General features: G+C 38.8%; 4 protein-coding genes across 4 annotated transcripts; 2 read left to right on the forward strand and 2 right to left on the reverse strand.

Annotated features, from left to right (window-relative positions):
• The first annotated feature begins 24 nt into the window (after positions 1-24).
• Positions 25-3,170, forward strand: LOC135941838 (DNA primase large subunit-like). The gene is made up of 9 exons (XM_065487587.1): positions 25-376; positions 462-577; positions 633-851; positions 903-1,136; positions 1,192-1,335; positions 1,568-1,750; positions 2,062-2,260; positions 2,316-2,489; positions 2,659-3,170. The coding sequence occupies exons 1-9, from the start codon at positions 220-222 to the stop codon at positions 2,931-2,933; spliced, it is 1,701 nt and encodes a 566-aa protein (XP_065343659.1). The 5' UTR covers positions 25-219; the 3' UTR covers positions 2,934-3,170.
• Positions 2,961-4,067, reverse strand: LOC135941840 (uncharacterized). Its single transcript, XM_065487589.1, has 5 exons — positions 3,815-4,067; positions 3,596-3,757; positions 3,383-3,541; positions 3,196-3,326; positions 2,961-3,129 (listed from the first exon to the last, which is right to left on the reverse strand). Exons 1-5 carry the CDS (start codon positions 3,866-3,868, stop codon positions 2,961-2,963), a joined length of 675 nt encoding a protein of 224 aa, XP_065343661.1. The 5' UTR covers positions 3,869-4,067.
• LOC135941841 (uncharacterized) lies at positions 4,052-6,283 on the forward strand (the record flags this gene model as incomplete). Its single annotated transcript, XM_065487591.1, has 5 exons — positions 4,052-4,218; positions 4,270-4,425; positions 4,484-4,705; positions 4,760-5,204; positions 5,992-6,283. Coding segments are annotated over 5 exons (1,242 nt in total), but the record flags the coding sequence as incomplete, so codon positions are not given.
• LOC135941839 (LHFPL tetraspan subfamily member 2a protein-like) lies at positions 6,262-12,687 on the reverse strand. The gene is made up of 5 exons (XM_065487588.1): positions 12,480-12,687; positions 7,916-8,097; positions 6,984-7,262; positions 6,566-6,679; positions 6,262-6,508 (listed from the first exon to the last, which is right to left on the reverse strand). Exons 2-5 carry the CDS (start codon positions 8,088-8,090, stop codon positions 6,366-6,368), a joined length of 711 nt encoding a protein of 236 aa, XP_065343660.1. The 5' UTR covers positions 8,091-8,097; positions 12,480-12,687; the 3' UTR covers positions 6,262-6,365.
• Positions 12,688-13,235: the final 548 nt, after the last annotated feature.

A 13,235-nucleotide genomic window follows, 5' to 3' on the forward strand; every position in this document is an offset into this window, starting at 1 on the left:
CTCCGGCTAAAAGGCCGGAGGCTGCATAAGGGAAAAAGAATTTGGCGGCAAGAATAGTAGGATTTGCGGGAACCAGCTGGATCTGGCCAAGTTGCTAGCCGCCTGAAGTGGAAGATTTGTGTTTCATCGCATTTGGTCACCTTCTATTATTTATTTCAACGCAAAACAGGGACGAAAATATTGGAAATCTCAACCCAACACTGTAAATTCTGAAGAAAAATGGATTTCACTCGGAATCCCCGCCGGACGTTGCAGAAAAATTACGATGCCGAACTGAGCAGCCAATTTCCCCATGATTTGCAACTGTACGATAAAATACCGAAATCGTCCATCCTCATCCATGAATTTGAAGAAATTGCTCTTGAAAGGCTGAAAGGTAATGATTATCAAATTTATTTCACCTTTATGTTTTCTTGAAATTGCTGTTCTTTATGCATAAATTGAATTTGTCTTGTTTTAAGCTCTTCGGATAGTGGAGACAGTGACACTTAGGGGTTTCGTCAAGTTTTCTGAAGAGTGGCGCAAAAACTTTCACGAAGAGCTTAAAAAGCAGGACCTGAAATCGCTCTCAAAATTGGTAAAATTCATTCCTTTTTTCATGACTTCACTAAACTAAGAAAAACGTATCGCAGTATTCCAGTCTAGGCGTTTCCAACACTGCTCCAAATTATGAAGCTAGGAAAAAGGACCTCATTTCACACTTTATCTTGTGCCTTGCGTTTTGTCGATCTGACGAGCTGCGAAACTGGTTCATCAGCAAAGAAACCGATCTGTTCGTAGCCAGATTTGAAGAACTGTCGACTGAAGGCAGAAAGGAATTTATGGAACTGAACAACATCGATTTCCAGCCCGTAAATCCTCAAGTTTAAATCCAAACGAATTTTAATCCTTTCCTTTGGCAGATCCCGCAAGAGGAAAAGAAAGCTAAGCTCTCACGCTTGCTGAACACCTTCCAGTACATGAACGCAACTCAATTCGACTCTGCTGACTTCTACAAAGTACCCTTCAAAAAGGTGCTGGAGCTGGTGAGGAGCAGAAAGGTGCTGCTGGAGAAAGGACAGGCGTACGTGGCCTCTGGCGATCTGGGAAATCTGCTTGCGTCCAAATTGCGACAAGAAATTTCGCATTCCCTCGCTGTAATTAATTGTCACTTGGCACCATGTTGACATTCACACTGGGATAAATGTACAGGTGATGAAGCAGTGCCTTCCAGAAACCACTGCTGACATTCGCCTTGACTCCGTCCTCAAGTGCTTGCTTGATCAGTATGAATCTGGAACATACAAGCCGACAACTACCTCTTCAAATGCGATTCGAATTGAAGATCTTGATGAGGTAAAATCACTTCACTCTGAAAATAATTATAATGACAGTGGATTTTTCTCTGCACTTTTGACGGGTGACAATTAATTATATTTATGGGGAGTTAAATTTGAAATAATTAATTTTTATTCTCTCAATTAAGTTTTTTGCTCAACTTTCTAGCAGTTTTGCTTTTAGAAAATAAATTAATGTTGTTTTGCTGGTGCAATTTTGCTAATTTAATTCATTTGGGATTTTTTTGTAGCTTTCTAAGAAGTCCTATCCGCCTTGTATGAGGCGAATGCACGAGACGCTTCGAGCAAAGCACCATTTAAGACACGCCGCCAGATTGCAGTACACACTGTTCTTGAAGGGAGCTGGTCTGAGTCTCGAGGACGCCATGAAATTCTGGAGGTCTGAGTTTGTCAAAGTCATGGCTGTGGAAAAGGTAAATATTCATGCCTGCTGCCTGCATTGCAATAGATTTTGCATAAATACAAACTATTATAATAATAAAAAATAAATAAAAATAGGGACCCTTTACAGTAAATTTTTAATTTTTTTCCAAACGTCTTATGTGCCTCCTGATCTATATGTGGTTCACATGTATTTACTAATTCGAATAATAACAAACATCCAATCCTATGGATTTCCATGTAAAAAGTCTAAAAATTAATAATTTTCTCCAGATGAATATCAATTTAAAAATTTTAATTTTGGCTATGTATATATAATTGATTTATTTATTGAATTTTTCAGTTTGAGAAGGAGCACAGCTATAACATTCGCTACAACTATGGCAAGGAAGGCAAACGCTGCAACTACGCACCGTACGGTTGCAACAAAATCATGAACAGCCAGCCTGGCCCTGAGGACGCAAGCGGCTGCCCTTTCAAACATTCTAAGCCGCAGGAGCTGAGGAAGTTGATTCTGAGCTACGGAATTGACTCAAACCAAGGTAAAGCAAGCTGCTTTCTTATTTCAGTAACCTTTAAAATTGGTATATTTCTCAGGACTGAAGGATGTCATGGAGTATGTGAATTCTCAGCAGCCAGTTTTGGCTTGCCAGAAACTTTTCGTCCTCTCGCACCCTGGCAAAGGCGTCGAATTTGGTTTGTGTCACCCAAATCAGTACTTTACTGAAAGCCGAACCATCATTACTGGAGTTAATGTAAAGCAAGAACCAGGTAATTTTATTTTATTTTTCTACACTTATAATTTTCTGATGGCTCCCAATTTATTCATATGTATATTTATTTAATTTAATTAATTACATCCTCTTAGAAATTTATTTATTCCGAGATCCTATGAAATAGTACAATGTAAAACAATTATTATATCATGAAACAATTTCAGGTTCCACGCCGTCATCAGCAGTCAACTCCCCAGCGAGTAGGTACGCCACTCCAAGTCCTGGAGGAGCCCGTGAAAACGTCAATTCCAGTTCTACCCCACTGAGCACAAAGGCAGTCATGAATAGAGCCACACCAATGTCTTCCAGAAAAATGCTGAACGTGGACAACAAGGCAGCAGGTAAGACGGAGCCGTCAAAGGAAGAGGTGGCTGATTGGATGGATGAACTGGACGACTCAGATTTTTCGCAACTCGAGGCCATGGATACCACAAATTAATTTTACCATACTGTGTATTATATTTTTTTACAAAATTAGAGGCAGATTGGAACCAATGGTAGCAGCTGAAGTGTTGTACATGTTAGGGGCCAAAATTGTTTCGTACTGTTGCAATTGAGATACGACATTCGGCAAATTGCTTGGCTGTCTTGGCTGAGTGCCTTTGTAAGCACCTTGGAATTCAGTTTTCATTGGCCTGAAATTTTTGTTTAATAAATACGTGTTTCTAATATTTTATATCACCAATTTCAATAATGATCACCTTGAAATGCTTTCTTTTGACGGAACAATTCGAAAGCTATCTTCATACTCGTACACTTTTTCTTCCAGCATGGACTCTTTTCTGGCATACAAGGGGCAAAACCACGTTTCTTGCCTTGCATATCCCCATGACTAGATAAGGGTCATTTTTAATAATTTGTAATATTTTGATCATTATTTTGGTATACCTCTGGCTTTATACCCAGATCGTGTGAGAACGTGAGGCTGTCTTTTTCTCCAACCGCTGTCTGCGAGAAGCTGCGTTTTGTCTCGCTCAACCAAGCGTCTTTCCAACTGGGGAAAATCGAGGATGCCTCGCTTCTCACCTTTTTGGCATACCCTGCTCCCTATTTAGTATTCGGCTCAAGTAATTAGAAGTTTTTTCATAAAATTTTAAATACTGAAAAGTGTGCCGATGTGTGCGGCTGGAGTAAATTGGGCGACATGTATTTGTTGTCCGGCGGGTATTGCTCGATGTTCCATACATCTGGCTTTCGCGATCTATACTCGGCCTTGTACTCGCTGGGACCAAGAACCGCTCCTCCAACCCACCAACGCTCAATCTAATTAGAAAATTAAAATTACGAGATTTCAAAATAAAAATAAAAATTGTCTGGTACTTGAGGCAGTGGTGGAATGTTGACGGAGCTGTAAGTAATGTGCTGATGACCCATATCGTGATTTGATTAATTGGATAATGGTTGATGGCACCTGCCAGATCTCTCACAGTCCCGGAATGAGGTCGTTGTCATGGGAATCGCTGTCTAATTGATCAATATACGGAGTGACGAGGAACAGAGTTAATAATAATGCACTCAGCTAAAGGTTTGTTTTATTGTCTTCTCCACCCCATGTAATATGATTTTCATTGTATAGAGAATATTGTCGGTCTTGATGACAAGAGACGTCATTTGCACCTGTTAACACTGCAATTACGCTTGCTTGAACTCGAATTGAGCAAAATTAACGCTTGCGGGGGTTCCTCGTCCATTCCTTCGTACCCCTCAACTTCACGTGCCCAGAAGTAAATGATCTATTTTTCTCAATAGTTTAAAATTTTAATTTATTTATACAGTGCTAGCAATGTTGGTTCTATCGTCTCCATTCAGTCGGGAAATGAAGCTTCCAGATCTGGGTCTCCACTGCAAAGTGTCTCACCGGCGCCGAAATTATTGAAAAGCTCCAAAAGTGTTGAAAGCAACTATTCTGGAGACTTTGACCGGCATCCTAAGTTAGAACTTATTTATCTCTTTTAATTTTTAAAAATTTAAATTATTTGTAAATTCCAGTTTCCTTGGGAAATCGTTCCTCCTTTCTCTGGCAGATGCGGCAACTCAAGAAATTAGCCGAGACTTGGAGGCCTTGGAGCTGGAGACCAGGAATATCAACACTTTGCTCCAAGGAAAGATAGAAGCTTTGAAAACAGAAACTGCTAATTTGAAAACAATTAAGGAAACTGCCAAGAAGCTGGACGACCAATTGAGTTTCAAGAGTGATCAGCAGTTTTTCAGGTAAATTTCTTGACATTTTTAATTATTCATATAAATTAATTTAAAAAAAAATAGATGGCTGTCAAAGTTTTGGCTTGGAGGGACGGAAAGAGATCTGCGCTATTTGAAATTGAAAATAAAATCGGACGAGAGACACCAACAGCTGAAATTACAATTCAAGAAAAGCGACGCTGACGTTGATCTTCTGGCGACAAGCAACGCTAAAATGGAGCAGCAGCTTTTGAACAATGTAGCGTCAGTGCAGAAACTCTATGAGGAAAATACCAATTTACAGATGAGGAATAAACTCTTGAGCGAATCTGCGGACAGAGTTTTCCAAGAGGTGGACCGTTTGCAAAGGAGCATTTCCACCAACAGGAAGAAAACCCACGAGAGGGGAGCCATGAAATTCTCCCTGGAGCTGAGAAATCAGAGTTTGGTGAAGCACTTAATGAACATTAATGATGCAACAGAGTTCAATGCCAAAAGGTTTGGCCTCAAATCAATTCCAGATATCGAGGTTAGATATGCTATTGGCAATTTGGGTGATTCCAAGAGAGAGATTTGGTTTTGTCCGCAATTTTTCAACTTTTTGCTGAGCATCATTTTAATTTTTTAGTATGTTGTTAGAATGCTATAAAGATGTTAAAATAGCCAAGTGTGATGGAAAAATGAGTAGCCGTTTATTTAGTATGATTTCCACGATTTCAAATTTGAGTTATTTTAAAATAAACTATTAATTTTCAGTATTTTGAAATTTCGTTATTTTTTTCTGAGTATGGGATGAAATTTTGGCCCTTAAATTTATCGTATTAAACCTAGAAATTTTCCGGATGGTGAAACTTTTAGTTTTTGAAATACATAGAAGTGTCAAAGGTTGAGAAACGGGTGTTTTTTAGTTCGGATGAGTAGTTGCATAGTTAAAATTGTACAATAAATTGATATTTACACTCAGAACGTGCTTTGCGTCACCCTTGATGTCAGAAAATACCATCAAAACAAGTAAGATAAAGTAAGTAAATTCACATGTGTGTTTACTGTTAACCGACGCCGATACGGTTTCTGTATCGATTTGATCTGCAATATCTGAACGGCCAAGTCAATATCTTTCAGATTATGTTCATAATTACCTAATTTGACCCTCTGCGTGCCGTCAAAGTGCTCGTCAGGAACGAGATTTTTGGCATATTAGTGCGTCTAGAGGGCTTCCATAGGATCAACTAGCAGACAATATCAAATTTCTCGTGGAAGCACCCTATTTTTTGAAAAAAATTTCATTGCGTGATTTTATAATTAAAATATTATAGTTCGTGTCCCTCTGGATGAAGTCGCTCAACCTGGAAAGAACCCTGCGACAGGAACTGCAAACCAGCCAGCGGCGCAAAGCCATGCTTGCTTTTCAAGTGCGGCGAGCCAAAGCCAAGCACGTTAAATCTCGGCAAGCACAGATGCTGGGGCCGAGGTGTTCGCCAGTCGACACTCTCTGTTTGAGCACCAAAAGTGAACAATGCACATCAACCTCGAACGTGTCAACGCACAGCAGCACGCCTGCCGTGTGAAATAAAACTATAACAAACACAGGTAAAATATTTTTGTTTCTCATATATGTTATTATTTAAAAATTAAAAATGAACAGTTTTGTGTTATAATAATTAAGCAGTCTATATAAAGAAGTAACAAATTACGGAAGACAGATGAGTATTTTTCCGTCATCGATCTCTTCCTGAATCCTGTCGCTCTGCATGGCCTTGTCCGCTAGCGAGGACAAAACGGCGCAGACGAAGTTTCCGAAAATGCCCAGGAGCGCCATGTAGAATGACCAGCCTAATTCAGAGCAGGCGTTTATTCATAATAAAAAGGATCAAGTTTCGTGCGACTTGCCTAGACTGCAGTCATCAATATAAAACACTGATGAGTTTGGGCCACACAACCTCTGAACTCGCTCCGACCCGAAACCGAATGGGATAATCATGAAGCCCACGATGTACAGCAAGCCTGAAATTTGATATTTAGAGCGACTCTGTTTTTATTGATTTTGATTGATTGGTCTATTAATCAATCATTGTTAGGGCTGTACGGTATTTGCATTTGTTTTGAACTAAAGCTTAGCGAAAAAAGTATAGAAGATTTTTTCTCAAAATAAATAATTATCTTATGAGAAATTCCCTGGAAAAAAATTACACAATAAATTTAATGAAAAACAGTTGTTAACAACGAGTTAATTGCCCTTCAAGTCGTTCTGAACGCTTGCACATGTCATGTACTGACAGAATTAAAATAGATCATTAAAATACCGTACCAGCCGCAGCCTGTGCCGCTCCTGCAACGCTGAAGAGCGATTTTTTCCCGCACACGGCCTGCACGCAGCACCCGAGGAGAGCAGCCATGGTGGTTACAATTCCAGTGAGCACTCCCAGGGTGAGGAAAACCAGCGCAATTTGCCAGGCGACGGGAAACCCGGAGCCTCCCTCGGCGTCATGCATCCCGACAAACGGTGCACAGTGCTCCCGACCTTTGATCAGGGTGCACCGCGTGAAGATCCCCAGCGATTTGCTGTATATTTTCCACTGCTGCTCAACTGAAAAAGGAAATTTATTTTCAATGCTTTTTAACGATGTTTTTACAACAAAGATTATAAATTGGACAAACTATTACCATAAATTAGGAATTTCTTTCAATATTAAATTCCCAAAATCATTTTAATTAATATTCGAGTTATTTTTAAAAGCTTTTGAAGACTTTCCCTCGGTAATATTTTTTAATAAGTTCGAGCTATTTGGTATTTTGCAAAATACACTTAAAAATGCTCAGCAAAATTAATTTAAAGTATCCATGTGACGGGATTTGGAGTTAAGGAGTGAAACATTTTTTTCGTGTTTATCGAAGTGTAATTTAACCCTTCAAAATGTCATCAGAAATTTCAATCCATTCAACAAAATATTGATTTTTTTAATTAGAAAGCTTTTCAGCAATTCCAGAGGTGATTAATCAAATGGTGCATTAACAGATGATTTAAAACAATAAACCTGGAGTGCCACTCGCATCATGCATCTTTTTTTCATAGAAATTTACAACTTCAAATTTGATTATTTTAATTTTTTTCGTTTTTTCTCCTCTATTTTTCTGGTGCATGCCAAAAATTGAGCATGAATCATGGAATTCCATGCCAACTGACCATTTTTATAAATATATTTTTATTTTTAATTAAAACTAGAAAAATTTCCTTTCTACCTATAAATTTTGTGGGATCCGTTTCTGACTTTGTCGTGACATTGAAATGGTACGTGTGCTCCGGGCCGACGAGCCACTTTGCGGTCAAAATTGCCGAGAGGACGGCCAGGGTAGACGCCAGGGTCAGGAGAGTCCATAGAAGGCTGCGCGTAGTGATGATCACGAAGCACTGCATCTGGACACTGCAAAAATAGATCTCAGCATAATTTTGGGCGTGTTTCTTTTATTGAATGCCGATTAAGTGTGATCGTGATGCGCATTTGCGATGAGCATCGAGTTTATCATGCGAGACGAGATGAAAATGTGACTTCCGGCAAATCAACGTCACTCGCCAAAATAGTCAAAGTTCTGCAGACAGTCATTTTGAATTCAAAACGCGTCCCCGCTAGCGATTTTCTTGCTAAATTGTTTTACAGAATTTAATTAGCTCTTTCTTGTTCAGATTGCATTGTTTTAATGTTAATGCGGCGATTAAGGAAAAGCGTGTATGACAAATAATAATAATAAATCAGAAGTTGCGATCGCTCTTGCTTTGGCAGTTCTTTAATTCGCTCTTTGCACGAAATTTTTAGCATAAAAAACTCACCGTTTGTCAAAATATTTGAAGCAGAATGAAAACAGTTTGGGTATAGTAAAAATTGGCAAAAATAGCAAAAAATACATACCTTTAGGAAGATAAATGAAGTAAATAATGTGAGAAATGAAGATTTTTACGTGCTTTTGTGATTCATGTGCTACAAATCGTTGTACTAAAGCCGTCCAAATCGATAACTTATCTCAAAAACTAAATTATTGCTCCGGAAACGGGCAAAAAATTAGCCAATTTATTTTCCTAAAATCTTTCACGTATATCTAAACCGTGATAAGCGTCAAGCGTGACTTCTGAACGCGCAACTGTCAGCCAAATGGTTCCATTCCAATTTATAACTGACCATAGCAGGGGTGGCAAAAAATTAAGCCAATACTTCAGATGATTTTTTAACAGATGGTTTTATAAAAAAAACTGGATAGCCAATGAATGCACCAATCTTAAGAAGTGACAAAAATATTACCGAATCTCTGCTAATTTTTCAAAAATCGTGTGGATAAATTTAAAAGAAAGTTTTAGATTAGGAAGAGACGAGCCGACTTGGCTGCAGGTTTGCGTCTCTTCTCTTTTACGACGTTCTTTTTTCGGAGTGTGAAAAGTTTATTTTCCCGCATTCAAAGAGCCATCAGTAAAATAGCCGGCAGCGAAGGCAAGCAAGAATCTATACACAGCGTTCAGAGCGCGCCGAACGCGTCGCCTTCTGCATCCAGGCGGCCGCATCGTGGATGTTTTGCAATAAAGATCGAATTATGCAGGTCATCAATAAGAGCAATTTGGCTTGACGTGGGAGCAGGATTTCGTCCGTCTTTCTTTCTTCTCTCATCACACAACGGGCAGACTTTATTTTCGGTGTTTGATTGCAATCTGGCTTTTTTTAGCGTGACCTCATCCTCCAGATTATTGTGCACGCAGCCAGCGGAGCGGATTCTCTTTTGCTCTCTGCATTGGACCAAATTTGTTCCTAGTATACTGACTCACATATAAACCGCCCCCATCGAGTGCATGCGCGTGCTTCTTGTCTTTTTACACAGGAAACTCGAGTGAAAATAATACATAATTTACGCCGCGCCTCAAAATTGAGCGGCGCTGCGTCAAAGACCGTCTAGAATTTTTGCAAGCTCATAAAACTTTAAATTTTTACCCTTCCTCCTTTTCATCTGCGTCAAATTATGGATTTTAATGATAAAAATTAAAAATCCCTTCGGCACATAGCAGGAAAATTTATTAAAGAATTTGAAACGAGAGAAATCAACAGTAATTTGACCGTTCAGGAAAGATTTACTCTCATGCACTTGCCCTGATTTTTAACTCCCTTCTAATGCGCAGGGTAGAAATATTTTGCAACTGTGGCCTTATTTATCAGTGGCTTTGAGTTGACTGTTTGCACAATTAAGCACCACAAAGCACAATTTTATTTTAAAAGGGTAAACACTGCAAGAAAATTAAACTGTTCCCTTTTTTTCTATGATGCATTTAATTTTATTAATCGTAAATTTCTATTCACCTCATCGTTGAAATTTATCCAACCTTAATATGGCTATTTTAATTGTAGTTCTCTTGGGTTTACCGCCAAAACGAACTAGGGGATGACATTTATTTAGATTTTAGCGGATTTAGATGGTTTTTAGCAGTTAAGTTTGAATATAGGTTATATAGTTCCATAATTCGTGCTCATTTGATGGTCCTGCTCAGAAAAAATAGTCATAAGCCACATAAATTTGGCAGCGCACTAATCCCGATTATGGATGACACGTCAAAATGTGCTTTCAGCCTTTTTCACTTCGCTAGTTCCGACATCATATTTATCCCCTCGAGTTTTTCTATTGGTTTTTCTTATTCAGAATGTCTGCATCTCTTCGAAATAGGGTCAGAGTATTTACAAAAGCTCCAACTGTATCAGGGGAGCAATATTTCATCGCCCCTAATAACACAGAGACTCCTTCTGCGTGTCTTTCTGTTTTCTGTTACTTGCGGGTATCTGTCTGGAGCTATTGAGTTAATGACTATGATTTATCGATATTACATCAAATTATCCTGCCTCACTCAATTTAACAAAAGACCGGCCCGCATCTCTTTTTAATAACCAAACGCAGACTTTGTATATGAATATTTAATGGAAAACAGATTCCCCTAATTACCCTGGTGAGTCAATTAGGGCTGCCTAAAAATAGTCGTCTATTGTGGCAATCTGACGGTTTGTGTTTCTCTTTCAAGTGATGCATTTGACTTTGGTACCATATTCCAGAGAGCTATCTCTTAAATTGTTTCAGCCCTCTCACAGCAGCTCTCTCCTTCTCTCCCCCTTTAACTCTCGCTCTCATAAATCGTCGGGGCTGCGAAAGTCACCCTACATAGACCAAAATAAACTCTCTTTCGTACAGGGAAAACGTCGATGGTATTACAACATGGAAATCAGAAAATGATTTTACTTTTTTAATATTCCTAATGGATAATGGGAAACCGCGCCCACGATAATGCCACGGATTCGGAGGTGTATTCTCACGAGATTAAAATCTGAATAGACTGCATTAAAGCACGCGAGTGTGTGTGTGTGAGCGAGAGGATGTGGTTGGGACTGTTGGCTTTTTCTCGCTGCGCTTATTCACTAATTGATGACATCATATATAATATAAACCGAAAGCGACATAATATCATCCCGCGCCGCGTAACAATGAGCGATTATTTCAATTCGGCGGACGCCTCCCCGACTCCCGACTTAATTGGTAGTTTCAGTGCGTGAGTGAAGCACACACCACTTTAAAACTACACTTCAGAAGCGAGAACATGGTCGTAAAACAAGCCGCATCAAAAACACATTCTTTATATATGCACTCAAATCACGGCAGAGAATTTTCACGGACGTGTTTATTCATAATTTGATGCATTGCAGTGCGTTATTTTTTTTCCTCCCGTCTAGACGCATCGCAAACACAATGCCGATGAAATTTTAGGGCAGCAGTGGCGTGAAAGAATTTTGTTTATGTTTGGATGCATGGTTCAGAGAGATAATATTATCCTGACAGATCTGACGGTACGGGCTTTTGAGTTAGTCACCGTGAAGATGTGCCTGATTTGGCCTCCTAAAGGTGTGAAGAAAAGGTTTCGGATGTTGTAAAAAATATATATATTGTTTTAATTCAAGGCAACGAAAATTAAACCGAATCTAGTTTGAGTAGGGCTGAGAATTTTTATGGAAATAGCGGGATTTTGCTCAATATTCTATGAGATTTCATTGCAAAATGGATTAAGTTTACAGAGTTTGCAATTATTTTGCATGATTTTATCTTTTCTCTCCTGCTCCCAAACCATAAGAAAATTAAAATAGACATAGTTAAACATCGAAACAAAAATTAACTTGAAGACCAAAATATTAAAAATATATAACGTCAGGATCCAATCGCTTACATAAGCACACTTTTTATTTATCGAAAAGAGACTCAATAGAAAAATCTTATCTTCACCGTCAATTAACTAATATCGTTTTCGTGTTTTTCAGGAATCAAAAGTAATTTGGTTGGTTTTATTTTATGTGTTTTTGGTTTATGGTGGTTTCATCGGGGTTAGGACTCCAATGACAATTTTAAGTTTGGAATAATAGTCTTAAATTTACTTGACCTGCGCTCATTTGGTGTTAACATGTAGATCAGAAGCACGTTCCAGAACAAATACCAAGTTATAATGCTGACTGCTTGTGCGATCTGTTCAACAGTTCATTCTGATATTAATTTTTCTACATCTTTTATTAATCTTAATAAATTATCGCCATTCTCGAGTCTCAAGCGCAACTTCCTGCCTGATATATAGACTGAAATTTCAAGATAATATTGAATGTTTTTACTTGGAGCAGTAGGCAGAGAGGGCTATTTAGAAATCACTCTCCCAAACAAAACAACAAATACTTATTGTTAGCTAATTTAGTGTTAAAAACTATCCAAATTAACCGAGAAAAATCTTTCAAAATAAAAAAATACTCACATATTCCGAAAATTTGTTGCAGGAGGAAAGCCAAAAAGTAGATAATCGGGCTTCAAGTGTCGTCACAACATGCTTGCCCGCGAACCCCGGCTGGAGAGATGCTCTCGCGGTGAGGTCGCGTGCTCAACTGACGTCTGCGCCGCGAGGGATAAAATTTATGTACTTTGTGTGGCCGTCTGGAGGCACAAGAGCGAGAAGGCGAAGCCGACTTCCGCTGCCTCTTGGTGAGTCCCGGCGACTTTTATATGTATTATTTCGAGTGCCGCCGCCGCGCGTCGATTGATGGGAGAGAGTGATTCAGCAGCGCTCGCCTGCTGTTATCGTGCGTGCGATTGTTTTGAGAGCACCTGACATAAGAGCTTGTACGCAGGGTGTCGAGGGGTACGTGCGTCTAAATTTATTATCACGGGCTCGAGAGTGGAATCAGGGTTTGGACCATTATTGTCCATCTGGTTTTTACCAAGGCTGTTTCAAAAGAACTATAAACAAATAAATAATAAACAAACAAGAAATTTCAAGCTTTTCCCTGGCGATAGATATTTTAGGAAATTTATCTTAAATTCGATTACAAAATACAGAAAAAGTCAGAAAGGAACACATTTAGAGTGTTTTTATTTTTCTTTATTTATTGAAAACAAGAAAACCCGGTATTGTATTTAAATTCCTTCCTTTTTTTACTGATTTTCTGAAAAGGATAATACCAAAAACTACAGACTGGAGTGCTGTTTTTCCTTGGGTTTCTTTCAATATATTTCT

The sequence above is a fragment of the Cloeon dipterum genome, chromosome 4 (assembly GCF_949628265.1).
Source record: "Cloeon dipterum chromosome 4, ieCloDipt1.1, whole genome shotgun sequence".
Classification (NCBI taxonomy): Eukaryota; Metazoa; Arthropoda; class Insecta; order Ephemeroptera; family Baetidae; genus Cloeon; species Cloeon dipterum.

Bases quoted from the DNA above. Each gene is read 5' to 3' on its own strand.
- LOC135941839 (XM_065487588.1), bottom strand. From the start codon at position 8,090: ATGCAGTGCTTCGTGATCATCACTACGCGCAGCCTTCTATGGACTCTC. The intron at 6,680-6,983 runs GTACGGTATTTT...ATCAAATTTCAG, and splicing joins AGCGGCACAGGCTGCGGCTG to GCTTGCTGTACATCGTGGGC. The intron at 6,509-6,565 runs GCAAGTCGCACG...GCTCTGAATTAG, and splicing joins TATTGATGACTGCAGTCTAG to GCTGGTCATTCTACATGGCG.
- LOC135941840 (XM_065487589.1), bottom strand. From the start codon at position 3,868: ATGGGTCATCAGCACATTACTTACAGCTCCGTCAACATTCCACCACTG. The intron at 3,327-3,382 runs GTATACCAAAAT...ACCCTTATCTAG, and splicing joins ATCTGGGTATAAAGCCAGAG to TCATGGGGATATGCAAGGCA. The intron at 3,130-3,195 runs GTGATCATTATT...CAAAAATTTCAG, and splicing joins TCAAAAGAAAGCATTTCAAG to GCCAATGAAAACTGAATTCC.
- LOC135941838 (XM_065487587.1), top strand. From the start codon at position 220: ATGGATTTCACTCGGAATCCCCGCCGGACGTTGCAGAAAAATTACGAT. The intron at 852-902 runs GTAAATCCTCAA...TTCCTTTGGCAG, and splicing joins ACAACATCGATTTCCAGCCC to ATCCCGCAAGAGGAAAAGAA. The intron at 1,137-1,191 runs GTAATTAATTGT...ATAAATGTACAG, and splicing joins AAATTTCGCATTCCCTCGCT to GTGATGAAGCAGTGCCTTCC.